This window comes from Balaenoptera borealis, assembly GCF_965194805.1.
Source record: "Balaenoptera borealis genome assembly, chromosome: 16".
Taxonomy (NCBI): Eukaryota; Metazoa; Chordata; class Mammalia; order Artiodactyla; family Balaenopteridae; genus Balaenoptera; species Balaenoptera borealis.
This window is the reverse complement of record NC_138872.1, coordinates 14,173,488-14,200,457: the sequence shown is the minus strand read 5'-3', so window position 1 is coordinate 14,200,457 and position 26,970 is coordinate 14,173,488. Positions and strand designations below refer to the sequence as shown.

Below are 26,970 nucleotides of genomic sequence, written 5' to 3'. Positions count from 1 at the left end.
CATTAGGGAAGATTAATTGTAAGACATCTGCTGCCGATGTGGCAGATGGCGAGAGAGTACAACATTCAGAATCAGACATCCTGGCTTTAAATCCATCTCTGCTACTTGTAGTTGATTCTAGACAAGTGACTTAAACTTCTTGTCCTTGCTTTCCTTATCTATAAGATGGGATCTAAATTCAGCCAATCTCATAGGGGCTATTGGGAAGATAACATGAGCTCAAACCTGAAAAAGCACTTAAAACAGTGCCTGGGGATTTCCCTGGTGGTGCAGTGGTTAAGAATCCGCCTGCCAATGCAGGGGACACGGGTTCGAGCCCTGGTCCAGGAAGATCCCACATGCCACGGAGCAACTAAGCCCGTGCGCCACAACTACTGAGCCTGTGCTCTACAGCCTGCGAGCCACAACTACTGAGCCCGCGAACCTAGAGCCCGTGCTCCACAACGAGAAGCCACTGCAGTGAGAAGCCTGCACACGGCAATGAAAACCCAACGCAGCCAAAAAATAATTAATTAATTAATTAAAAAAAACAAAACAGTGCCTGGTGGGACTTCCCTGGCGGTCCAGTGGTTAAGACTCCATGCTTCCACTGCAGGGGGCGTGGGTTTGATCCCCGGTCGGGGGTCTAATCCTGCATGCTGTGTGGTGGAGCCAAAAACAGCAACAGTGCGTAGTTCCTAGACAGCATTCACTGCATGAGAATTAGTATTTTTCAGTTTTGTAATGGTCAGTGCTCCATAGGGGCACCACTGAGGATTTGGGTAGGATGAAAGTATTCTACTATTTAGTTTTTAGTATTGTTTCTTTTCCCGTTTTTCCAGTGTCTTTCTGCAAACCATACCCCTGCATTCACATTGCAATGTCCTTGCTCTGTAGCCTCAGAACCAGTTTCTCCATGGCTTCAAGTGGATCCGGCCCTTGTGGTGACTGCGGTTGGGTGAGTTAGAAGGAGAGAACAGGGATGGGCAGCGGTGTCACTGTCGTGTCTGCTGAAAGCTGGGACTGGACTCAGGGCAAAATGCCTTCGTGATTCGAGAAACGCTGCCTTCTGCCGGCTGCGGCTTGCTTGCCTGTTGGCGAGGTCCTGGGGCTCCCCGTGGCCTCCGAGCACTTGATGCTCTCCAGCCATCCCTGGCAAGGGCAGGCCTTCCCCTACAGTAAGAGTCCCCTGGTGTTCTGCTTTGTGCCTTGTTTTGTTGGTTGTGGGTTGGGTTTTTTTTCTGGCTCTGCATGAGAAATATTCTATAAAGTTCTGCGTTTTGCTCCAGGGCTGTGCTGAACCCAACCTGAAATCAGCGGAATGTGTGTGGTCCCATCTCCATTGTCACCGCACACATCGGGCGGGTGCTTTTTTGAAGGTTGCCTCTTGTGGGTCTAGTGAATATTGGAAAACGCATTGTAAAATGCAAGCATCTGAACTTGAGTCATGTGAACTTTAGCCAATCTCAGGAGGTCATATACTATATGATTCCATTTATATAATATACTTAAAGTGACATTTTAGAGATGGAGAAAGGATTAGTGATTGCCAGGGGTTAGCGGTGCTGGAGGGATTAGGGTAGAGGTGCTTCTGAAGGGGTAGCACAGGGGAGACCTTTTTGGTGATGGAATAGTTCTCTCTTGATTGCAGTGGTGGTTACATGAATCTGCAGATGAGGTAAGATGACACAGAGATACAGACACACTGCACCAATGTCAATATCCTGGTTTTGATACTGTACTACGGTTATGGAAGATATAATCTTGGGGCCGGGGGGAGGGATTTGAATGAAGGGTATCCAGGATCTCTCTGTATATTTTTTACAACTTCTTATGACTCTGCAGTGATCTCAAAATAAAAAGCAAAACTGGATTCTTCAAAACAATGGGCCCTTGTCTTACATGCTATCAGGGCTGAGGGAAGCATACTAAAGCTCTCCCATTGACGGTTTTTATTCTGCACCAAGTTCACCTGCAAGAGAATTTATCAGACCTGAAAGAGAGAGCTTAGTCTGGGGCTAAGATTCAAGACCCAGGCTGGTTTTCCTTTCTGACGTAAGATATAAAACTTTTCTTTCTGACATAAGAACTTCATCTGCTTGGCTGAAAGCCGGTGCTGAGGAGTGGACTGCTGTGTGGGCGTACCTGTATTCAAAGCACGGCTCTGTCTTCCTAAGAGAGTTTTGGATAAAGGCTTTCAGATAAGGGAATGGAAACAGTACAAGGTGTGAGGACCGGGCGTGGCCATTGGGAATATAAATTAGATCAGACACTCCGAGGCAATTTGCCAATGTCCCTTACAATTTTAAAGGCAGACCCAACAGTTTTACTTTGGGTGTCACCCCTAGAGAACTACATGCATGTGCACCCGAGAAGCCCCATCTCAGGCAGTGTGGCATTAGTTATAACCAAACCTGGGAGAACTGAGGACTGGCCCAGAGCCCTGGGAATCCTATGCAGCAGCTAAAAAGAATAAGCTAGATCTCCGTGTCATGAAATGGATGAACAACGAGACATTGTCTTATTAGAGCAAAAAATGTCCTAGAACAGGATGTTCAGGTCAATGACATTGATAAAAAGACATTCATAAAATATATTTCTAAAACAATATACTGTGTACTTTAGGGATATATGTGGGTGTTTTGTGTGTTTATGACTAGAAAAAGGTCTGCAAAGCTATTCATTGTATTAGTAATTGTGGATACAGCTGATAGGAGATAATGATCAAAGGTGGCTATAATTTTATCTAAAATTCTAAAATTTATTGACACATTTTGAGATATTACCTGGGCCATTAAAACTGTATCATAGGAAAGTACAATACAGGTAATAGAGCTATTTTCTCAGCAGGAGAAGATACATCTATGTGACTGGGAGATCTAACCCAGCCATCTGGGGTCACCCATTGATGAATGCCACCTAAGACTGGAGAGCAAATCCCAATCTAGAGTGTCAACTTCATGAGAGCAGGGAACTTGTCTGGCTGATTCGACACTGTATCCTCAGTGCCTGGAACAATCCCTGGTCTTCAAAAAGAAAGTGAAATAAATTAGTGAATGAGTAACAGCTTTGCTTTTTGGTATGTCATATGAATAGAGTCAGTGATTCTAAATGATTGGCAGCCTGACTCAATGAACGAATCAGTGAATGAATTTAGTGTCAACTGTGTCCCTACTTTATTTATCTGCCTTCTTCATAGCCTTTGGAGAGGAGACTGAAAGTACCTTATTCATCTGGGGAGGTGGTTCCCTATGTATCCCAGCCTAACCCCACAACTTTTATTAAGTAACATCTTCCCCACTATAAGGGGACAGGATGGAGGATGGAGGTGTGGACAGGAGGAGGGGCTTGTGACTTACCAGTCAGCACGTGGCATCCTTCCCCCTAGATGCTGAAGTCGTCCATGGTGACAGCAGCCCCTGAATTTCACTGTGTCTGCAGTTTATTCCTACTCTAAGTTTCACACTGAACACCAAAGATGCGATGTACAGGTATCAGAATGGGGGTCACAGTCTTCTAAGACTAGCTACTCAAAGGTGGTCTGTGGACTTGCACTGCCAGTAAAACAGACACCTTCCAAGGTTCATGTCCCGTGGGAAAGAGCATCTCTTCTCCAGCAGTTAATCCCAGGCCTCTCATTGGGCCCCATTGAATCATGTGACCACCACCCTACGAGCCAGTCACTAGACAGAGGGATGGGAGATGCAAATTGCCAGGCTCTGGGCCTGTTCGTCGGTTAGCCCCACCCAAGCCGCGTGGACAGAGAGTGGGGGAGAGGCAGTTCCCCCAAAGAAAGAAAAGACGCTATTGCCATGAGACCCACCAGGCCAAAATGCCAGGAACCCGCGACAAATGTTTAATAAAGAGTTATCAAGAACCAGGCCCTGCAGGAGATTCTGGGAATGTAGTGGTGGACAAAATAAAATCCCTGCCATCAGGGAGGTTATAGTCTGGTTGGGAAGACAGATGGACATCAAATAATGTATAAACATGTCTAAAAACTGTTATAGTGACTGGCATGTGAAAGAGAGGGGCATGGGTCTGTGGAAGGTGCTGTGGGAGAAGGGGCCCCATTCAGGAAGGGCCTGGGGAAGTCATGCTAGAGCTGAGACGTCTGAAGGGCGAGCAGGAGGGAATGGTGTTCCAGGCAGAGAGAACAGCATGTGCAAAGGCCTCGTGACAGGGAGTGTGGAGTGAGAGGAAGGCCAGCGCCCTGGAACGAGACAGCGAGTGAAGGGAAGCCGGATCAAAGCTGTGTTCAGAAGTCTTTGCTTTGTTCTAAGAACAATCAGAGGTTATAAGCAAGGATGAGGTGAAGGGGGCAGGGACATGTTCAGATTTATGTTGTCAGAAGTCCCCCTGACTGGTATACAGAGAACAAGCTGGAGGGAGGCCAGAATGGCCCCAGGGAGACAGGTACAGCGGCCGTGGTAGTTGTCCAGGGCAGAGAGCGTGGCGGCTTGGCCCTGGGCAATGGCCGTGGGGTGGAGGGTTCACGGGTTCCGTGGCTGTTTAGGAGATGAACTTGACAACACCCAGTGATGGATTGGATGTGAGAGTTGAAGGAGAGGGAGGAGGGAGGATGATCCTGGGCTTTTGGTGCGAGCAGCAGGGCCCTCCACCCCCCACCCGCGATAGGGGAGATGAGGGCAGAGCCAGTTCACGATTAGCAGATGTATTTCGAATGAACTCAAATGAGGTATAGGCGGCCAGAAACGTCCAGGTTTGGGCCACAGCTGTTGTCTATCCAGAAGCCTGTGATTGCTGTCGGCAGGTTTGGATTTCTAAGTCCTTGAAAGATGCTGGGAGTTGGCCCTCTCTAAGGGCCCCTTGGTCGACTGGCCATCTGTCCTCTCCATCCAGCAGGCAGGGCCACTGTTCCCAGCCAAGGTAGCAGTGCACTCGGTGGGGGAGTGTGGAAAGGTGAGCCGCCCACCCGCCTGGGACCCTCCATCTGCTTTTGATCCTTCCCAGCCTTTGAAGTCGCCCCCAGCCCCCACCCTCCAGCTGTCATCTCTTGGGCTCCCCCAGCAGCCCCACGCTCCCCCAGAGTTTCTCCATCCCCGGGGACAGGGGTGGTGACAAGGGTAACAAATGACGGCAAGCCGCTGGCAGCAGCAGGCTAAGGAGAAGGCAGAGGGTAGGGGCTTTCGGATGCCTCTTTCTTCTCGCTCCTCCTAGCCCGGATCTGAAGCAGCAGGGGTATTGGGGTTTTGCAACAGTGCAACACAGGAAAAAAAAATTTTTTTGTAAATGAATCCCACGCCTTTGCTTCCTTTCCCTGCCTTCATGAAAGGGAAGCTGAGTCTTTCTCCTCCCCTCAGACTCTGTTAAGACTGTCTGATTTCTCTCTAACCTCCCCTGCAAAGAGAATAAGCTGGTCTCCTATTTCAGATAATTGTAAGGAGGGGAGGAGGGGGAGAAAGCAAAGGACGTCTCCCCCCAAATTGCAAGAGAACTGAACTCTGCCCATCAGACCACAGTAGGAACCAGTGGTTTCCAGATGGTCCTCATGGCACTTCCCAGTGTCGACCTGGCATAAAATGAACTGTGTGTTTCAAGCTTTTGTCTGTGTGAATGCAAATAATGTCAGTAATTACCCTTTATTGAACACCCGCTCACTCATGCCTTTTCTGACTTAATCTGCAGGATAACCTGCCTGGGAGGGTACTATTATTTTCTCCATTTTTTTGGATGAGGCTCAGAGAAGTTAAATAACTTGCCCAAGGTCACAAAGCTCATAAGACACAAAGCTAGGATTTGAACCCGTGTAGCAGATGACAGAGCTGGTACTCCCACCAGGTTGCTTAGTGGGTGTTGGAGCTGGATGGATCCTGGGTTCAAATTCTGACCCAATTTTACTTGCAAGCTGTGGTTAAGAGCACAGACCCTGGAGCCAGACCACCTGGTTGTGAATCCTGGCTCCACCACTAACTAGCAGTTCACTTTCTGAACTTCAGTCTCCTCATCTCCACCCACTTCATAGGATTGAGATGAGCCAATACATGCAAAGAGCTCCTGGCTCCAGAGTAAATGCTCTTGAAGTGTTAGCTATTTTTATTTCTGTCATCTGTAAAATGAGCACTATAAGTGGGGCCAGGTTGGGACCTTCAGAGCTCTCAAAACACCAAAAAGATCAGCGCCCCCTCCTCTGCTGCCCCAGGTAATTCAATAATAAAACAGTATGACCCATAAAACAGGAACACAGAATTCGCCCTGCGCTGAAATTTACCAAGCTTTTTATTTATTTATTTTTAAATTTTATTTATTTTTTTATTTTTAGCTGCGTTGGGTCTTTGTTGCTGCATGCGGGCTTTCTCTAGTTGTGGTGAGTGGGGGCCACTCTTCGTTATGGTGTGTGGGCTTCTCATTGTGGTGGCCTCTCTTGTAGAGCATGGGCTCCAGGCATGCGGGCTTCAGTAGTTGCAGCACGTGGGCTCAGTAGTTGTGGCTTGCGGGCTCTAGAGCACAGTCTCAGTAGTTGTGGCGCATGGGCTTAGTTGCTCTGCGGCATGTGGGATCTTCCCGGACCAGGGCTCGAACCCGTGTCCCCTGCATTGGCAGGCGGATTCTTAACCACTGCCCCACCAGGGAAGTTCACGAAGCTTTTTTTTTTTAGATCCTCATGGCAGAACAGGAAATGTTCACCAAACAGGAACAATTCGCATTTCCTTCGTGCCTATGCTTTGCTCAGACCTAAATCTGTTTAGTTGGCCTGTTGGGAGATAGAAGTTGATAATTATATCTCCCTGGGTGGTTGAGAGAATTAAAGGAGATAATGTAAAAGTAATCAGGGAAATTGCCTGGCACGTAATAGGTGCTTGGGAAATGGGAGCTATGGTTAGAATTTTTGGAAGGATTTTTCTCCCTGAGTTGTCTTGAACTATTCATGTTGCTATACTTTATTGTTAATGGTTTGCTTCTACAAGATAGCAGTGCCCATAAGCTATAGCCGGCAGCAGGAAAAACAATGGTCAGGTTCTTAACTCATGGTCCTGTTTACTGTGTGAGGACTAACTTTTTTTTTTTAAATATATTGTATTTATTTTAAGGACTACTTTTTTGTGTTTTGTTTGTTTGTTTTTTGCCGCACTGCGCAGCTTGTGGGATCTTAGTTCCCCAACTAGGGATCGAACCCGGGCCCTCAGCAGTGAGAGTACGGAGGCCTAACCACTGGACCTCCAGGGAATTCCCAGGTCTAACATTTCTATTGTTTTGGCTTTGTTAGTGATATTTATTTATTTGCCTCCAAAGGATGATGCGTTTGAACTGCTCTAGGTATGTTTGAATTTTAGATCTTGCGTTACCTAACAAAGACCCTAGTGCATTAAATGTAATTATTGATAAATTTAAGTTTAAATCTATCATTTTTTTCTATTTGTTCCATCTCTTCTTTGTTTCTTTTTCTCTACTTTCTTGCCTTCTTTGGATTAATCAAGTATTTTTATTATTCCATTTTCTCCTCCATTAGCTTGTTGGCATACATTTATTATTTTTATTCTCTAAGCAGTTACCCTAAAGATTATAGAATGCATCCTTGATAAATCTTAAAAAGTTTACTATAAATTAGTACTTGTAACCACCTCAAGGAAAATGCAAGGTCCTTAGAACATGTTAAGTTCATTTAGTCCTCTCCTACTCTTGAATTGACCCTTTTATGTTACTCTCCATCCCTTGCTGAATTTTCATGCTTCCAGAGTATTCTTTTGTAGTGCAAGTCTATTTGCTACAAAGTGGCAAATAATCTTAATTTTAGTTTATTTCATTTTTGTCTTCATTTTTTTTTAAATTTTATTTATTTTATTTATTTATTTATTTATTTATTTATTTATTTATTTATTTATTTATTTATGGCTGTGTTGGGTCTTCGTTGCTCTGCAAGGGCTTTCTCTAGTTGCGGCAAGTGGGGGCCACTCTTCATCGCGGTGTGCGGGCCTCTCACTATCGCGGCCTCTCTTGTTGCGGAGCACAGGCTCCAGACGCGCAGGCTCAGCAATTGTGGCTCACGGGCCTAGTCGCTCCACGGCATGTGGAATCTTCCCAGACCAGGGCACGAACCCGTGTCCCCTGCATTGGCAGGCAGATTCTCAACCACTGCGCCACCAGGGAAGCCCATGTCTTCATTTTTGAAGGATTTTTTTGCTGACATAGGATTCTACCTTGGCAGGTGCAATTCCGTTGTTTTCTAGTTTCCATCATTTCTGTTGAGAAGTCTTATTAGTCCTTCTTTAAAGATTTGTCTTATTTACCCTCTGGCTGAATATATTAATATATTCTCACGTATGTATAGTTTGACTATGATATGCCCAGAAGTATTTTTCTCTGTACTTATCCTGCTTCTGATTGACAGAGCTTCTTGATTCCATTGACTTGATGTCTTTCATCAGTCTTGGAAGGTTTTCTGTCAGTTTTTCATTAAATATTGTTTCTAAGTTGTTCTCTCTCTCCTCTCTTCTGTGGCCCCTATTACATGTATGTTAGACCTTTTCTCCATGTCCCATGTCTCCTTTATGCTTTTTTTAAAACCTGTTTTCCAGACTTCTTTCTGAGATGTGTCTACTGACTTATCTTCAAGTTCATTCTTTTCTTCTGCTATATCCAGTCTGTGGTTCAACTGCTCTATTGAGTTCTGAATTTCAATTATTGTATTTTTCAGGTTTAGAATTTCCATTTGATTTTTTTTAAGGATTCTAGTTCTCTAGTAACATTGTCCATTGTAAATCTCTTTTCTTGATCATATTATCAAGGTTGCTGGGAAGTCCATGTTTAGTTACTCTAATATCTGAATCTTATATATGAATTTGGTTTTTTTGTCTTGGTTTTTGATTGTTTGGCTTTGTCTCCTTGCATACCTGGTAATTTTTTATTACATGCTAAACATTGTGTATGAAAAATTGTGGAAACTCTGGAAGATGACATCTTCCCCGAAAGAAAAGTTGCTCTCCTGGCAGGTGGTGATAGTACAGGCAAATCACTTTGATCCGGTAAGGGATTAAAATGATTCAAGACAGGATCTATTTGGTTGGTCTTTACTCCAAGGGAGTGACCTTTCAGGGGTCTCATTAAAAGCCTGGTGTGTTTACCAAGGATTCTCATCCTTTTTTTTTTTTTGTAAATTTTTAACATTTTTTTCATTGATTGCTGGGAAAATATTTCACTTATTTATTTATTTGGTTGTGCCAGGTCTTAGTTGCGGCAGGCAGACTCCTTGATTGCGGCTAGCCGGCTCCTTAGTTGTGGCATGTGAACTCTTAGTTGCGGCATGCATGTGGGATCTAGTTCCCTGGCCAGGGATCGAACCCAGGCCCCCTGCATTGGGAGCATGGAACCTTAACCGCTGCACCACCAGGGAAGTCCCAAGGATTCTTATCCTTGATGGGCCATGAACTCCAATTTTGTCTCCCTAGTACTGGGAGATTGCCAAAAGCTCTGCTTCGTCTCTTGCCTTCTTAGCCACCCCTTTCTGCTTGACTTCTTTGACTCTTACCCCACCCAGCTTAGGTTTCAGCAAACGCCCCAAGGGTGATGACTGTCAACAATGTCAGGCTAACTTCTCTGTGGTTCTCATCTCTAGGATCTTAGCTCCTTGGGTCCTAGCCGCCTTAGTATCCTGAAGTCCAATTTTTGTCTCCCCAACTCAGTGAGACTGGAAAACTCTAAGCTGCTTCTTTTTTCTTCTGTGCTTATAAATCGGCAAATGTCTTGAGGTGAAAAGTAGTAGAGGTCAGACTTAACTTAATACGTGTCTCACATCTCTCTGGGATCCTGGGCCCTCAAGTCCTACCTTAGTTGCCCTGCAAGGCCTTAAAACAATGTTTTGTAGATTTTATTTTTTATTGTGATAGTGAGATTGAACCAAAAATAGAAACCGTTCCATCGTAACTGGGAGGTGAATTCAATTGGAGAGCTTAATACAAATTAGGAAAAATGGCTTATTTTCATTTTCTCCAATATTGGAAGAAAATGCAAATTTAACCCATATTAAAAGGAAAACTCCAGATTAATTAAAGGTTTAACTATAAAAGGTGAAATTCCAAGTCAATAGTTTTAAATGTAGACAAATTTTAATATCCCGGGGTTAGGGAAATCATTTCTACACCTAGGGAAAACATTCATTATTGGGTAAATATATAAGATTTTTTTTTTGTTCTACAAGACATCATATATTTTAAAAAAACAGACAGATGAAAGGTTAAGAAAAGAAATTTACAACATCTAAAACCAACAATGGAGAGCAGTTCTCCTGCATTCCCTTACCCCACTGCTCCCTGACCGGGCGCCCATTTCCAATAAAGTCTTTTGCTTTGTCAGCAAAAATAAATAAATAAATAAATAAAACCAACAATGGACTAATACCTAGACTCTACAAGGCACTCTATAGAGCAAATCAACAAAAAAGGGGGAAAAGAAAAACCCAGTAGAAAAATGGGCAAGGATAAAAGATATGAATAGACAGTTCCTAGAAACTCTTGTGGCCCACAATTATGTGAATATATGCTCAAACTCTCTAGTAATCATAGAAATGAAAATTAAAACAACTATGAGATAATTGCTTTCCATCCAACAGTTTGGCAAAAATCAGAAAGCTGGACAATGCCAAGTGTTAGCAAGAATTTATGAAATTAGAACGTTTATGCACTACTGGTGGGAATCTGGATTAGCACAGGAATTGTAAAGAACAATCTGCTAGTACTTGGTCAAGTTCAGTTCACATATACCCAATGACACAGAAATCCTCCTCAAATATTTATACATTTTAAGAATGTGTATGTGTATATGTAAGCACACATATATAGGTACACATTACATATATATGTATATTTTTTTAATGAACATATTCATTGCAGTATTGTTTATGGTAGCTGAGAGATGAAGGCATCCTAGATGTTCATCACTAGGGCAATGCATAAACACAATAGAGTGGGTATGCAGTATGGAATTCTAGCTACAAGCTAAGTAACCATCCAGCAATTATCACACATTATCAAATCATTTTGCAGACTGGAAAAAAATCCCAATGAACAGAATGAGGTCTCATGCATAACACTATTCATGTACATTAAAACACATGTTACAGGACTTCTCTGGCAGTCCAGTGGTTAAGACTCTGCACTCCCAATACAGGGGGCACAGGTTCGATCCCTGGTCAGGGAACTAAGATCCCACATGCCTCACGGCACTGCCAAACACACACACACACACACACACGTCACATAAACAGTATAGCATCATTTACAAGGGGACATATTTACATATTTAATACATTAGAGGCATTGTGTAGGACGGGGTGTAAAATGAAAATAAATAGGAATTTTAAAAAATTTTTTTAAAGAAGCTAATTGCTCAGTTATGGATTTCGTCTCTCCCTCTCTCCTTCCAAGTTCCTGTCTTCCTCCGTCGCTTCCTTCCTGTCATCCTCCGACAAATGTTAATCGGATGACAGAATGAACAAGATCCTGTATCAGGTGCCATGGGGGAAATAAGGATGATCTCCACGTTGGCCTGGCCCTGAAGGACCTTAGGCAAGGTCCTTGGTGAAGACACCAAAGCTTTAGTAGCAATACTCAGTCCTAGAGTTAAAACTCACAGACACCTTCTTGTTCTGCTATAACATCAACAAATGCTATTTCGATGTGCTAATTGCTCTTGAGGGTGACAGCAGTACTCAGTAAAATCATAAGCTATGTGACTGAGGCCAGAAGTGTCACATTGCTGTTTATTTCCTCATCAGGCTTGTCTGATGACACATAATCCATGGGGCTCAAATGCAAAGGCCTGTAGAGACCAGGAGGAAATACAAGGAAATGGAAAAAGAGGGTCAAATATAAGACACTAGGGAGTGGTGGGGACTGTGGTCAACTGGAGCTCATATGCCTTGACCAGATTGGGCAGCCAGCTGATAGTTGCCATGCAGGAACCTGTCAGTATTCTTCCATTCTTCAAGAGAAGCTGAAACTCTAGATTTTTATGTGAAATCGCCTTGTTTTTTAAATATTGGCAAATACTTCAAATATTTTTAAACCCTGAGGAGGAGGAAAAACAATTCGTTTTATTTTTAACTGGATTTGGTCATTTAGCTAACAATTTGCTGCCTTTAATACCCGTACTCATAGTGTCTGGATGTTTAGAGACCAATGTAATTTTTTACAACGTTGTTTATTTTTGAACCTTCAGTTATTTGCATATACCCAAAAGGATGAAGGGAGTGAGTTTGGATAAAATGCAAATTTCTGGCAGCTACAGTCAGACAATAGGTTCAATGTCTGCTATTTGCCAAGCTCCATACAATATGTTTTGACATATTAAAGGAAAGAGATACCAAGGCCTCTTTCTGAAGTGCCTTGTGGCATTTGGGGAAAGAAAACCCATGTATACATGGGAACACTTAGGACCCAAATGTTCATCAGCTAACATAAAGACTTCAACACTGGAAGCTGATTTGTGTGGAATTTTCTCATCTGATTAAAAACTATGTATAAAGTACTTCCTATATGCAAGTCCTGGGATAAGTGATTTCTTTCTTTGTTAAAAATTAAGTGTTTCAGACACAGAGATGAAGAGTAACCCTCTGACCGCAGTACGCCCACCACCTTGCGTATAGACTAAAAAACAGGGGGTAGCAAACTTTTTCTGCCAGATATGAAATATTTTCAGCTTTGCAGGTCTCTATGGCCACTACTTTACTCAGAAGTTGCAACGTGAAAGTAGCCAAGAATGATACAGTAAACCACCAAGCAGGGCTGTGTTCCGAGAAAACTTTACTAATGGACACTGAAATTTGAATTTCACATAATTTTCGCAGGCCGTGAAATGTTATCCTTCTTAGGATTTTGTTCAACCATTTAAAAATGTGAAAGCCATTCTTGGTTCATGGGTCACACAAAAACAGATGCTAAGCTGGATTTGGATGGGCCAGAGTTTGTGTCAACCTCTGAACGACATTGTTGCACAGTTGAAGCCCCAGGGTACCTCTCCCCAGATTGCATCCCCCAATGATCCCTAGCTAACCATTCTCTTGAAATGGGTGTCTATCATTCCTATACATACTGTTATCTTTTTATTGCTTATGTCTGTATCCCTAAATAGTGTATAATATTGATTTGTATATTTTGAATTTCACAGAAATGGTATCATACCTTGGGTACCCTTCTGTCTCATTGCCTGGTACTTTGTTTGGCAGTCTGTCCATGGTGCTGAGTGGAGCTCCAGAGCAGTCTTTTTCACTGCTGTATTGTATTCCATTTTCACTGCTGTATTGTATTCCATTGTGTGACCATTCTGCCTGTATTCTTCATTCCTATGGTAGTGAATGGACATTTAGGTTGCTGCCTGCTAAGTCCTTTCTTTACAGGTCTCATCTCTTGTCATCTTCACCATGACCTTGTTAGGGAGATACTGATAATCCCCACTGTCCAAACGAGAAAACTTTTGACTTAGAGCAGTTTGGTAACTTGGTCAAGGTACTGAGTAGTGAAATGGAATTTGAATCCACAACCGTTTTACAGTGGAATCTGAGTTTATAACCATGTCGCCATCAGTCGGTACACTGTGTTCTGTTAGGATGGTGATAAACATATCCTGCCAAGGATGACCTTAGATACTGATTTGCAGTGATTAAACTTAACCTTTTGCTGAGGGCAACTTGAATCAGTGGCACACGTTATTGGTTGTAGTTTAGTCCTTTGAAAATCACCATGTCTGATGTTGTGCATGTTAACCAGAGACCTCACTCCCTATATAAGTGACATCATATGGTATTTGTCTTTCTCTTTCTGACTTACTTCACTTAGAATGATAATCTCTAGGTCCATCCATGTTGCTGCAAATGGCACTATTTCATTCTTTTTTATGGCTGAGTAGTATTCCATTGTATATATGTACCACATCTTCTTTATCCATTCATCTGTTGATGGACATTTAGGTTGTTTCCATGTCTTGGCTATTGTAAACAGTGCTGCAGTGAACGTTGGGGTGCATGTACCTTTTAGAAACAGACTCACAGACATAGAGAACAGACTTGTGGTTGCCATGGGGGAGGGAGGGATTGGGAGTCTGGGATTAGCAGATGCAAAGTACTATACATAGAATGGATAAACAACAAGGTTCTATTGTCAGTCTATTAAATATTAAATTATATTAATATTAAACTATATTTAATATCCTGTGATAAACCATAATGGAAAAGAATATGAAAAAGAATGTGTGTGTATATATATATATATGTATAACTGAATCACTTTGCTGTGCAGCAGAAGTTGACGCAACATTGTAAATCAACTATATTTCAATAAAATAAATTTAAAAAAAAAAGAAACCTCATTCCCTGACCACAGTGGGTAGGAATTTAGGAGGAATAAGTACTGACATAGCACAAGAGTTGGAAAAGTTTTCAGTGAAAAAAGAGAATGACCCAGGAGACTTGTCCCTATTCTTTCCTACTCCTGCCCCCAATAGCATTTATCAAGATCATGGGTAATTCAGGAGCTAGTGTGTTCTTTCTTGGTAGGGACCGCGGTGCTGGGCTGTGGGGCTCTGCTGCCTAGAGGGACTTTTTAAGTATCGATGACACCTTTTGAGCCCTTGTCCATCTGTACAGGTGACACCGTGTAACACCATGTCCATTCTCTCTTAACTACAGTCAACTCCACCTTCTCTTCATGCCTCTGGCCTTTAGGAACCCAATCCACTCCCTCTCTACCCGTTTCTCCCTTCCTCTACTGGAAGGTCTCCCTGGCTCGCTCCAGCTCATTCAGATGACATTTAAAAGAGACCCAAATAAAATTTTTCTAATGACAAAATACAACGGGAAGGAGGGGAAAGTTTTAATCAAGTGGGTGTATTCTCCAGAGGGGAGCAAGTACTTCATTTCAATTCCTCATTTCCCTTTGATGGAAAGTTTAGTGAATTTTTATGATGTAGAATTTATAAGATGGCTGGGTTTAGGTAATCAGCTTTAATATTTATACTCCTAGGGAAAGAAATAGGAATCATTAGTAAGCATGCATAATTAATGAATAAATTATATTTCCCTTTGTTTTCTTTCAGGTACAAGGAAATGCTAGAACTAGTGATCTCTCCCAGCCTTACTGTAAACAGCGATCGTCCGGGTAAACTGAAGGTTAACTGTGCCGACGCTGATGTCTGGACTCTGAGTGACATAGAAGGTAGGCCTCCTGGTGTGCGTTTTGGTGGGCCCTGTGGTGATCCCCGCTCGCCCCACGGAATATGGTAAGGGACTGATAGCCTTCGGCACACATCCTCTCACAAGTACTGTCGTTAATGACAATTTCTCCTCCCACCCAATTAGATTGTTGACTCCGGACCAAAACTTTCGCGTATGTTGCTAACAATTTTGTCTAGTCATTAGAGGTAAAAGTGTGCTCGTTCCTGTTCTGAACATCCTGTCTCGGTCTCCAGTTCCAGGAAATGCTGACACCTCCATAGACGCTAGTCGGTTTGGGGTGTATCCCAGGCCCAGGCCCCAGGCATGACCTGCAGGCTCTGGGGCTGGACCTCTGAGTTCTCTCTTGCCATCGCCACATCCAAGCAGGCGTCTTGTTTATGGGGGTTTGACGTTGGGACAAGAACTCATCTGCCTTTTGCTTTCAGGTTGGGTTGCAGTCAAGGAAGCAGAGGAGAGTTAAGCTGTTTAAAAAACTATTGGCAAATGATGCAGTCAGACTAGTTTTCGCTAGACAATTCCAGCTATTGTTTGCACTGTTTGGGATCTGTCAGCCTTCCTGGTAGAGCGCAGAGTTACTTAGCGAAAGGCATTAAGCTATTATGTTTAACCATTGGGCTTAACCCTTTGTTTGAGCAGCTTTGGGATTTGCTGGTGGTGTTCCGAAACTCCCAGCTGTCTCTCCTTCACTGTCTGTGTTTGATGCCAGCTCATGGGGGCACAGTGCTATGTAATTGTCATGGAAAACCAAAGAGACGTGAGTCTAGTTGAATATAACGTCAGAAGGAATTTGCTTTTAAGCAGCTCCAGGCTCTTGGGAATAATTACTGCCGTCACCAAGATAGCAGTAATAATGTCTTGTGTGCTGGTCATGAAGCTGGAACAGCCCTGCTAAAAATACCATCAAGAGGGTCTGGGCTCCTGTGACCAGCACGCCCTCGTTCCTCCTGGTCCTTTGGAGCGTCTGTGTAAGCCACCCTGGGTTCTTTTAGAGTTTGAGATAATTTATTGAGCCCTGTTCAAAGACAGTCATCCTTTTCCTTCTGAGTGAAGGCACCAATCAACTACAGACTCTTCATTTCAGAGCCAGTAGAGACAGGAAAAGGCATAGACTGCCGAGGGAGGAAGATCCCAGGCTGACTCCCAACCCCACTACTTCCCAGCCAAATGATCTTGGGCAAATTGTTTAACCTTCCTGAGCCTCAACTTTCTCACCTGCCAAATGGGGGCAGAATCATGACCACTTCATAGGATGCTTACTGCAAGGATCAAATGGGGTGATGTTATGTAAAGCGCCTGGCACACCTTGGGGGCATAGTAAATAAACTTATTATCCCATTGAATCAAATAGCCACAGGGAACTCAAAACCGTGATTGCAAACTGGCTGCCAAGCCTGGCCCTCAGGTATGTCTTTGTTTGGTTTATACTGTGCTTTAAATAAAAGTGAACTTGTAAAAATTGGGAGAGCTCACGTAAATATCTGGATTTCTAGTTTCTCTTGAGATGCCGAATTCTTTAGAAGTGCTGGGCCCGTGTTCCCACCTGGCTTCCGCTAGTAGGAGCTGAGGGGCAGCTGTCAAGAAGATGAGTGCCTGCCACTTCCTCTTGTCCTTCATTTTTTGTGAGCACCTACTTTGTCCCAGGCACTCTTCAGAGCAATAGAAATTGAAATTAATTCTCCTCCTCCTCCATCACTATCAAAGCAAACTCTTGGCACCTGCTATGTGTCAGGCATTAAAATGTATTAACTCTTTAGTGTCTGCAACTCTAAGAAGTGGATACTCGTTTTACAGATGAGGAAACTGAGGCACAGAGAGGCTAAGTAACTTGTCTGAAATGACAGTTAAGCGACAGCCAAAATTTGAACCTAAGTAGTCTGACTCCAAAGTCTGTTTTCCTAATCAGAACACTGTACTGTTTCCCCTGTAATTATTACACCCCTATTAGGCTACGAGGCCATTTCACGGATGTGGAAGTTGAGGCTTGGGGAGTTGAGTAACCAGCTTAAAGTCATACAACTTGTGGCAGGGCCAGGAATCAGACCCAGGCACTCTGGCTCCAGAGTCCTCACGTCTAAAGTCAATAATCACTTTCTGCAAAGATCTTAAGGGTCTGCAGACCCCAGATGTCCATCCTGCACAGTGGTGGCACCCACAAACACATTGTCTGTCTCCTTTTTGTGACTTGGAGCTGTCTGTACCCTTTACTGACCTGGGGCAATCTGAGGCCAAGGCGAAGGCTTTGGGAGTGAGCAATGGGGCAGAAAGAGGTTGCTTCCAAATTCAGAGCAGGCAGGGGGCTGGCAGGGTCAGCTCTCTCTCTCTCTCTCTCTCTCTCTCTCTCTCTCTCTCTCTCTCTCTCTCTCTCTTCCCCCCCCCCCCCACACACGTTTCTTTCTCTTGATTGTTGACATGGGCGGTGAGCTCCAGGACTCTGCAGGAGACATTCCACCCTAGTTGTGGCCTCAAGTGCCAGACTCAGCTGCCCTTCCTGCCTGGCCTCTGGTCTCCCTCCTCCTGGGCCCTTCCTTCTGTTACAGAGTGAAAGTTATTGAGTGACTGCAAGGGTCCAGGTCCAAGGAGGACCCCAGTAGCCATGAGGCATGAGGCCTACACTCGGGGGGGGCTCTGGGGTGGGGGGAACGTGGACCCCAAAAGCCCCCCGGTGGCTCCCATTGCATTTCTGGCTCTGCCTCCTACCAGTTGTAAGTCCCTGGTCTAGTGGCCTAACCTCTTGGGGGCTCATTTGCCTCTTCTGTTAAATGGAATAATTATGCCACCAACCTCATAGAATTGATGGGAGGATAAAATGATTTAAAATGGAGAGGACTTGGTGTTTTAAAAAGGTATAGAATAAGATCTAAATTCCTTCCCCTTGGCCAAGTAGGCTCTACTTTTTTTTTTTTTTTTTTAATTTATTTTTGGCTGCATTGGGTCTTCGTTGCTGCACGCGGGCTTTCTCTAGTTGTGGTGAGCAGGAGCTACTCTTCATTGCGGCGCGCGGGCTTCTCATTGCACTGGCTTCTCTTGTTGCAGAGCACGGGCTCTAGGCGCACGGGCTTCAGTAGTTGTGGCACGTGGGCTCAGTAGTTGTGGCTCGTGGGCTCTGGAGCACAGGCTCAGTAGTTGCGGCGCACGGGCTTAGTAGCTCCACGGCATGTGGAATCTTCCCGGACCAGGGCTCGAACCCATGTCCCCTGCATTGGCAGGCGGATTCTTAACCACTGCGCCACCAGGGAAGTCCCCAGGTGGGCTCTACTTGCCTGTCCCTGCCAGCCTCTCAGACTCATCTCTACCCCGTCACCTCTGCTCACTGGACCCAGCCCCTGGCCTTATTTCTTTTGCTCTAACTCACAAGCGTGACTCTGCCAGCAGGGCCTTTGCACTTGCTGTTCCTCTGCCTGGACCAGGCTTCCCCCCATCTCTGCAGGACCATCCCCTCATCCTTCAGTTCTCATCAGAGAGGTCTTTCCTATCAAAAGTAATCATTTGTTCATTCATTCATTCAACAAATGTTCACTCAAACACGTGCCCAGCATTGTTCTAAGTACTAGGAAGACAACACAAAACCCCTGCCTCTTGGAGCCCTGCCTAGGGTGCTGGCAGGGCAAGAGTCTGATGACAACAATAGATATATAGCATGTTTTATACACACACACACACACACACACACACACACACACACACACATACACACATAAAATATATAGATATCAAAATATATAGCATGTTGCATGGTGATATGTACTGGGGGGGAAAGCAGGGTGGGATGCGAAATGCAGCGATATGGGGTTGCAGTTTTTGTTAGGGTGGCTAGAAATGATGTCACTGGGAAGGTAACACTTGAATAAAGACCTGAAGGAGGTGTGGACGGGCACTTCTTGGTCACAGGGAAGAAGAGCCTTAGGAGCAGAGAAGATAGCAAATGCAAAGGTCCTGAGGGAGCAGCGGTTCCAGAGCACGTGAGAAGCAATAGGAAGGCTGTTGTGGCTGGAGCCCAGTGAGCGAGGGGCCAGTGACGGGGAGCTGAGATCAGAGAGATACCCAGGGTCAGACCATGCTGGACTTTGTGAGCCATTGGAGGGACTTGGCTTCTACCCTGAGTGAGATGGGAGCCGTGGCGGAGCGGTGCGGTTGGGACCAGATGAGGGACAATCTGATCTACAGATTGACAGGCTCCCTCAGGCTGCACATGAGAACGGACTGCGGGTGGGGACAGAATGGGAGCCCGGGTAACAACGAAGGCATTACAATAACCCAAGTGAGAGACCAAGGTGGCTTAGATGGGGTGGTAGTGATGGAGTGGTGAGAACAGGTCAGATTCTGGATCAAGTTTGAGGGGAGAGCCAACAGAACATTCAGCCGCGGTATTTGGTTTGTTTAATATTTTCTTCATATTCCCACTCTCTGCTGGAAGTTATGTGTTTATTCACTTGCTGTTTGTCTGCCTCCCCACCAGAATGTAAGTTCTCTGAAGGCAGATCTTGCCCACTTTATGCCTACGTATCTTGACCACTGAGAACAAGGTATGACGCCTAGTAGGTACTTAAGAAATACTTGTCGATAGAAAACAAACTTATGGTTACCAAAGGGGGAGGGGGAGGGGGATAAATTAGGAGTTTGGAATTAACTGATACACACTACTGTATATAAAATACATAAATAACAAGGACCTACTGTATAGCACAGAGAACTATACTCAATATCTTGTAACAACCTATAATGGAAAAGAATCTGAGAAAGAATATATATATATGAATCACTTTGCTGTACACCTGAAACATTGTAAATCAACTATACTTCGATTTTTAAAAATGATACTTGCCATTTTAAAAAAAAAAAAGAAATACTTGTGGAAGGAATGAAGACAGAAGACAGAGCACTCTGCAGGACTATAGGACAGGGTGATTGAATGAGTGCTACCCTCTGTGAGCCCCCTGTGGTATGACATCTCACAGCCTTAACACATGCTGTGTCCCCTGCCTGCAGCACCCTCCCTTTCCTCTTTTTTTTTTTCAAGACAATCCAATTTCTGGTCACCAGGTAACACATAAATACACGATCCTTATGAAAGCTTGAACATTAGGTCAAATCCCCCTTTACCACATCCACCCAATCTTAGTCGTCACCTCCCCTCCCCAGCAGTAACCACTGTTTTGTGTTCCTGTTATGGAAGACTTTCTCTATGCATTACATGTGTGGAAACGTATATTTCTATAATTTAAGTATGTATATTTATGTCTCAAATTCTCCTGTGCATCAAAACCACCTTGCAAGTTCTTTTGGCACACCGGTTGCAGAGCCCCATCCCCAGCAATTCTGATTCTGTAATGGTTTGTGGTGGGGCCCAAGAATTTGCATTTCTTTTTTTTTTTTTTTTTTAATTTCCATATGTTCTATATTAGTCGGGAGTATATGCTCTTTTTTTTTTTTTTAAAGATTTATTGATTGATTGATTGATTGCTATATTGGGTCTTCGTTTCTGTGCTAGGGCTTCCTCTAGTTGTGGCAAGCGGGGGCCACTCTTCATCGCGGTGCGCGGGCCTCTCACTATCGTGGCCTCTCTTGTTGCGGAGCACAGGCTCCAGACGTGCAGGCTCAGTAGTTGTGGCTCACGGGCCGAGTTGCTCTGCAGCATGTGGGATCTTCCCAGACCAGGGCTCGAACCCGTGTCTCCTGCATTGGCAGGCGGATTCTCAACCACTGCGCCACCAGGGAAGCCCGAATTTGCATTTCTAACAATTCCCAGACAACACTGATGTTGCCAGTCCAGGGACCAAACTTTGAGAACTAGCCTCCAGGGCTGGTTTTAAACCTGTCTGCACATTGGACTCTCCTGGGAAGTTTTTTTTAAAAATTTAATGCTAATGTCCAGATCTTACCCCCAGAGTCTGATTTAATTGGTCAGAAGAGTGACCCAGGCAATGAAATTTTTTTAAAGCTCTCCAAAGGCACCCAGTACTGTGCACCCAAGGTTGAGAACCATTGCTCTAGGTGGTGAATTCCTCCAGGACAAAGACAATTTTTTATTCCTACATATGTATTTAAATTTCTGTTCCTAATTAGCAGACAGCTCAGTGCCTGGCTCATGGTAGGTCCTTAAAAATTATTTATGGTTGGGTAGGTGGGCGAGTGGGTGGGTGAGTGGATGGACCTTGGGTGAATGGTTGGGTAGGTAGATGGATGGGTGATAGGTGGGTGGTGGATGAATAGAGTAACCTTTAGGAACCACAGATAACTTCAGATTGATATTGCCTTTGAATCCTTAGTAAAGTTTCTTTAACTTCCCCTTGCCTCATTTTCCATATCTATAAAGTAGAGAGAACAACTTCCTCGTCGAGTTGTTATGGGGAATAGAAGAGATAAGACCCATGTAGTCCTTAGCAGAGTCCCTGGCTTGTAGGAACCACTTGAGAAATATAAGCTATCGTTCATTACTATTTAAGGGAAATTTGGATTTGAGTTGTATCCCATCTTCTGGAAGGAGGAGGGAAAAAGTTATGGAACTAAGAAAGCAAAACTGAATCGAGAAAAAAATTTTTTCTTTTGAAACGCAGACACATTTTGCAAAAGCTGAGGCTATAATCTCATTAAGTGTTTCCTCGGAGAGGTGAAATCACCGCAGAACAACCTGGGCTGTCATCCTCACTCAGACTGCCTGTCCCTCCTCTGCCCTGGGCATGATATGGTGTAATTTCCAGTTTCAGTCTCACCGGTTCTAGCCAGGGGCTGGCAGATTTTCTTTCATTTCACCCAAGCAAGGTTGAGCTGCCCAGAGCTTTGCCCAGGTCTGGCCTGGGGAGCCACAGATCAGTTTCATCCTTTGCACTTTTAAGCCTTTCTCAGCCAGCTTCCTGGGGGCCTCAGCACCCAGAACGACCTCTACCTGTGCGGCACACATGCTGAACTCCTAATACAGTGCTCCCTCCTGCTGTCGCTGACCCTGGTCTGAGTGCTGTCTAAAGCACCCACACTAAGGAGATGAGCTGATGAAATTTACAGACACGCAGCTTTCGTAGCCAAGACCTTCCTCAAGACATCTTGCATTAGAAGTTGTCTCATCTCATGGGGGATCAGTTAGAAGTGGCCCCTGGGATCCAATTAGGCAATATAATAGTGGTTGCTGCTTTTAGAATCATTAGCTTCTTAATCCTCCCAGTGAGAGGTTAAAAAAAAAAAGTGTGAACATTCAAATTGGGCTCACAATTGAAGTGGCTGAAGCAAGGGCCCCAGGAGAATAGAAGACTAATAATAGCTCCTGTGTGTTGAGCAGTTACCATTTGGCAGGTACCTGCCTCGTGTAATCCTTGCGACAGCCCTGCAGGGATGAGATAGTACCCCATTTTGTGGATGTGGAAACTGAGGTTTAGAGAAAGGAAGTGATGGGCTCAGGGCCACACGGTTATACCGTGCAGCAGAGTCAGGATTTGAATTTGGGTCTGACCCCTTCAGCCCACGTGCTATTCTTTTTGGAAGCAACATTAAGATAACAAATTATGAGATTTGGATTGTAGATCTGACCCACAGTAGGTGCATCGTGAGCATTTGTTGAATGCATGAATGAATGAACCAGCTGTGTGTGTCGTTGGGTAAGTCACATCCCAGAGTCACGCACACACACAATCACACAATATGTGTGCACTCACACACACAGACCCCAGCTCTGGTTTCCTCATATTACATCAGATCATTTATATTCCCTTCTTGGCCCCAGTATGCATTTGAGTTTGTGACTTCTGGGATGGAGATTTATTTTTATGAACCCAGAGTTGGGACTTTTTCGTAATTTGCAGTTCTTCATTAGCCTGTGGTGTAAACCCTCGCTACTCAAAGTATGGTGTCTGGGCCTGCCGTGTCAGCATCACCTGGGAGCTTCCTTGACCTAAAGACTGGAGTCTGCATTTTCATAAGATTCCCCAGGCGAATCCTGTGCATATTAATGTTCCAGGTGCTCTGCTCTGTATCATCCACTTCCTTCCTTTGCACCTTGTTATCATTGTAATTAAGTACTTTCCTTATCTATTTAAGTATTTGTTTACCATCTATCTCCCCCACTAAACTGGGGCGTCCATGAGGACAGGAACTCTGACTGCTTTTGCTGGCACATGGCAGGCGGTGAATGAATGAATGAATGAACGAATGAACAAGCTCACCCTGAGGCTCTGGCCATCTGTTTAGCTAATCCTTCTCCCTTCGCCCGTTGGAACCTGGGCAGGAGGAGGGGCTTAGAGTTTTAAATTCACAAGTAAATGGAGGAGGCTCTCTGCCCCTCCCTTGGGAGCCGGCTGCCCCATTTGATGTGCTAGCCACATCCCTCGGAGACACATGGTGAAGCTTGAAATAAATAGATTTGACTACATTGAGTCAGGTCACCAGGGCTGCTTTCACCACTGGCAACGTGGATACAAGTTGCCATCAATGATTCCGCCACTGACCCCAATCTTGTTGATCAAGCAAGTTCAGTGGCACTGCCGAGTTTGAGAACAGGAACCTGTGGTCAGTGGGAAGGGCATCTCCAACTGCCAGGCACCAGATCTCACCAGTATCAAAGGGCTGCTGCTTCTACTGCATGTGGTGTCTTCACCACCCTGAAGATGCTTGGGGCCCACGTGAGGACTGGAGTCAAAGGGTCATCTGCCCCTTGTGCTGAGGGCTCCATGTTTGTGATGCAGTGACCAGGAGAAGTATGACCACTCCCCCTAGATTGCCAGCATGCCCTCTGGGTCTGTGACGCTGGCATCATGGAGGGACTCATGACCACAGTCCACGCCCTCTCTGCCCCTCTGGCAAGCTGAGGTGCGATGACCGTGCCGCTGTCCAGAGCATCATGCCTGCATCCAATGGCATTGCCATGTCTATGGGCCAGACCATTCCTGAGCTGCGTGGGACGCTCTGTGGCATGGCCTCCCATGTCTCCACTTCAGTGTATCTGTCTGGCTCTGACTTACCATTTGGAGAAAGCTGTCAAACACAACAGCATCCAGAAAGTGGTGATGCGGGCGTCTAGGGGATCACCGAAAGACATCCTGGGCTACGTTGAGGACGAGGTAGTTCCTGCGACTTGAACAATGATGCCCACTCCTCCGCCTTTCACGCTGGAGCGTGCGCTGCCCACGCAATCACTGTCAGGCCCATTGCCTGGTACGCACATGACGGATGGCTCCACCTGCATCTGGGCCTCCTGGTCCACAGGACCTCTGCGGACTAATAGCCCTGAACCACAGCAAGAGCTTCAGAGGAAGAGAGAGGCTCTCTGCTCTTGGGGAGTTCCTGCTCCACCTTTGCACCCAAAGCACTGAGCGTGGTTGTCCTTTACACAGTCCCACCCCAGGTCCCTGAGGAAGGGAAGGAGCTTGGGGGCCCTACACTGGCACAGACCATCAGGAGTCTCCATGAGGTCTGCGCCATCCTTGCCAGCGAATAAAGGAAGAAGAAAGGGAGGGCATGAAAGGGAAGGAGATTATTCTATATATAATACATTCATTTTCCAGGTTCTCAATTCTCCCAAGTGTCCCAGGATAAAAAAGTTAAATGTGATACCAGTTAAAAAAAAAAAAAAAAAAAAAGAGCCTGTGCTTTTCAAAAATCACACAGTCTGCAGAAGGAAAATCTCTTAGCACTGACTAAATGCCTGTTTCTTCCTTGCACAGTCTTCCTGGGGGTTGCTGGGGTGGAAGAGGACCATAGGTTTGCACAGCAGGAGAGGGAGAACTGCCCTGGTAGGGAAGGCTGATTGCATAACAGTTCAGAGGAACAGGAGGGGAAGCGAGGTGAACATGCAAATCAGGGCGCAGAGGTTGGGGGCAGGGGGAGATGCTTGCTTCAGATTTCTAGAATGCGGAGTTAATCCAAGCCCCTAGGACTGTTTCCATAGATTTTGATTTTTATGAATATTTACATATTTATTAAAGAAAACATATTCAAAATGTTTAATTCAGTAACATATATTACTAAACATAACTCAAATCATGGGCTTTTACCAGTAATGAGACTGGGGCTGTTTCAGAATGAGACCATCCTGGGGGAGGATGAGGAAGGGGATGTGGGAGGCTCTGCCTGGGGCAGGAAACCCGGAGCAGGGAAATTAGCAGTGAGTGAGCACCTACTGTGCGCCAGCACCTTTCCTTGGCGTTAGATCCCTGCTGTCTCGACTTTTTAAAAATATGACACATAGTAAGAAATATATTTTTACACAGGCATTCAGCACACACACAACACATACACAACACATTCTCACGTCTACAACTGGAACAAAAGTATCCCACAACTCCTCCTTAGTATGATCAATATACGCTGATGCTGTCCAGCCTTTTTTTTTTTAAGATTTATTTATTATTTATCTTTGTATTTTCTTTATTTTTGGCTGTGTCGGGTCTTAGTTACGGTACATGGGATTTTTCGTTGCAGCACGCAGGATCTTTCGTTGAAGCGCGCGGGCTCTTCATTGCAGCGCGCGGGCTTCTCTCTAATTGTGGCGTACAGGTTTTCTCTTCTCTAGTTGTGGCGCGCAGGCTCCAGGGTACATGGGCTCTATAGTTTGCGACACGCGGGCTCACTAGTTGAGGCACACGAGCTCAGTAGTTGTGGCGCGGGATTAGCTGCCCCGTGGCATGTGAGATCTTAGTTCCCTGACCAGGGATTGAACCCACGTCCCCTGCATTGTAAGGCGGATTCTTTACCACTGGACCAGCTGGACTTCAGGACTCGCCCTCTCACCCCAGTGGCTTGGGACTCGAACAGAATGTGACTCTGCCAGGGAGGTGATTAAGGAGATGGACTTGGGACTCAAATAGCCCTTGGGTTCAAGTCCCAGTTCCCATGTCCACAGGCTGTGTGGCTTGAGCAAGGCACTTAGCCTTTGGACCCTCAGCTTCCTCGTCAGTGCAATGGGGATAATGACATTGTCGGCCTTGTAGCATTGCCATGAGGATTAAATGAGTTCATGCATGTAGGCAGTTAACACGGGCCCGGCACGTGGTGAACATCTAAGCGGGTGCTGGTTGCTATTATGATGATGATTGTCATCGTGGGCTGCTGTGTCCTGGTTGGGAAGCCAGAGTCAGGAGCCAGACCACCCGAGTTCAGATCACAGCTCCACCCTTTAGGACCTGTGTGGCCTTGAGTGAGTTATGTAAACTCTCTGCGCCTCCTGCCCTTCATCTGTAACATGGGGGCGTGAAGAGAACCCTCCTCAAGGGGTGATTATGAGGATTAGAATAATCCAGGTAATGGATTTAGAAGACAGCTTGGCATGTAACAGGCACTGGGTAAATGATGGATAGAATCATCATCATCTCATTTAATCCTCATGCATCCTTGTGAGATAAATGTTTTTTCCCCATTTCGCAGGAGGGTACCCTGAGGCCCAGAGACTATAGGCAGTCTGCCCGAAGTCTCTTTGCTTACTGAGTGCTAGAGTTGGAATTGCAGGTTGGTTTACAGAGAGGCTCAGAGCTCTGGAGGGCTTGGGGCGTTTCTCAGGAGGCCCAGGGGCGCCTCAGCCACTGCCCTGCATACCAGGGCGTGTGAATTGGCAGGTTGGTACAATCAGTAGACACATCATCTAGAACTTGCCAGGGCTCCACACTGAGGACATTGCATGGTATTACTTAAAATGACACAGCACAAAATCCTCCCCAGTGAACTGTTCGTTTGTAAAATTATCCTCTTGGAAATGTCTCTCCCAGCAAAATTCTATCACGTTTTCATCATCTCCTGAATATTGCCTCCCAACCATTATTAGAGGCTGAGTGCCCAGAGATACAGTGTAGAGCACTTGTATCAGGACCTCAGGCCTCTTCCATCTCCCT

General features: G+C 45.1%; 1 protein-coding gene across 3 annotated transcripts in view; it reads left to right on the top strand.

Annotated features, from left to right (window-relative positions):
* The window catches only part of EYA2 (EYA transcriptional coactivator and phosphatase 2), a 303,026-nt gene that overhangs the window by 108,975 nt on the left and 167,081 nt on the right, over positions 1-26,970 (top strand). For 2 of the 3 annotated variants that reach the window (XM_082361171.1, XM_082361170.1), the window contains exon 2: positions 15,025-15,143. In XM_082361171.1, coding sequence (XP_082217297.1) covers positions 15,035-15,143 — 109 coding nt within the window. In that variant the 5' untranslated portion in view covers positions 15,025-15,034. Of the gene's footprint in view, positions 1-821; positions 938-15,024; positions 15,144-26,970 lie in introns of all 3 variants that reach the window. The other variant, XM_082361172.1, reaches the window with a different exon arrangement.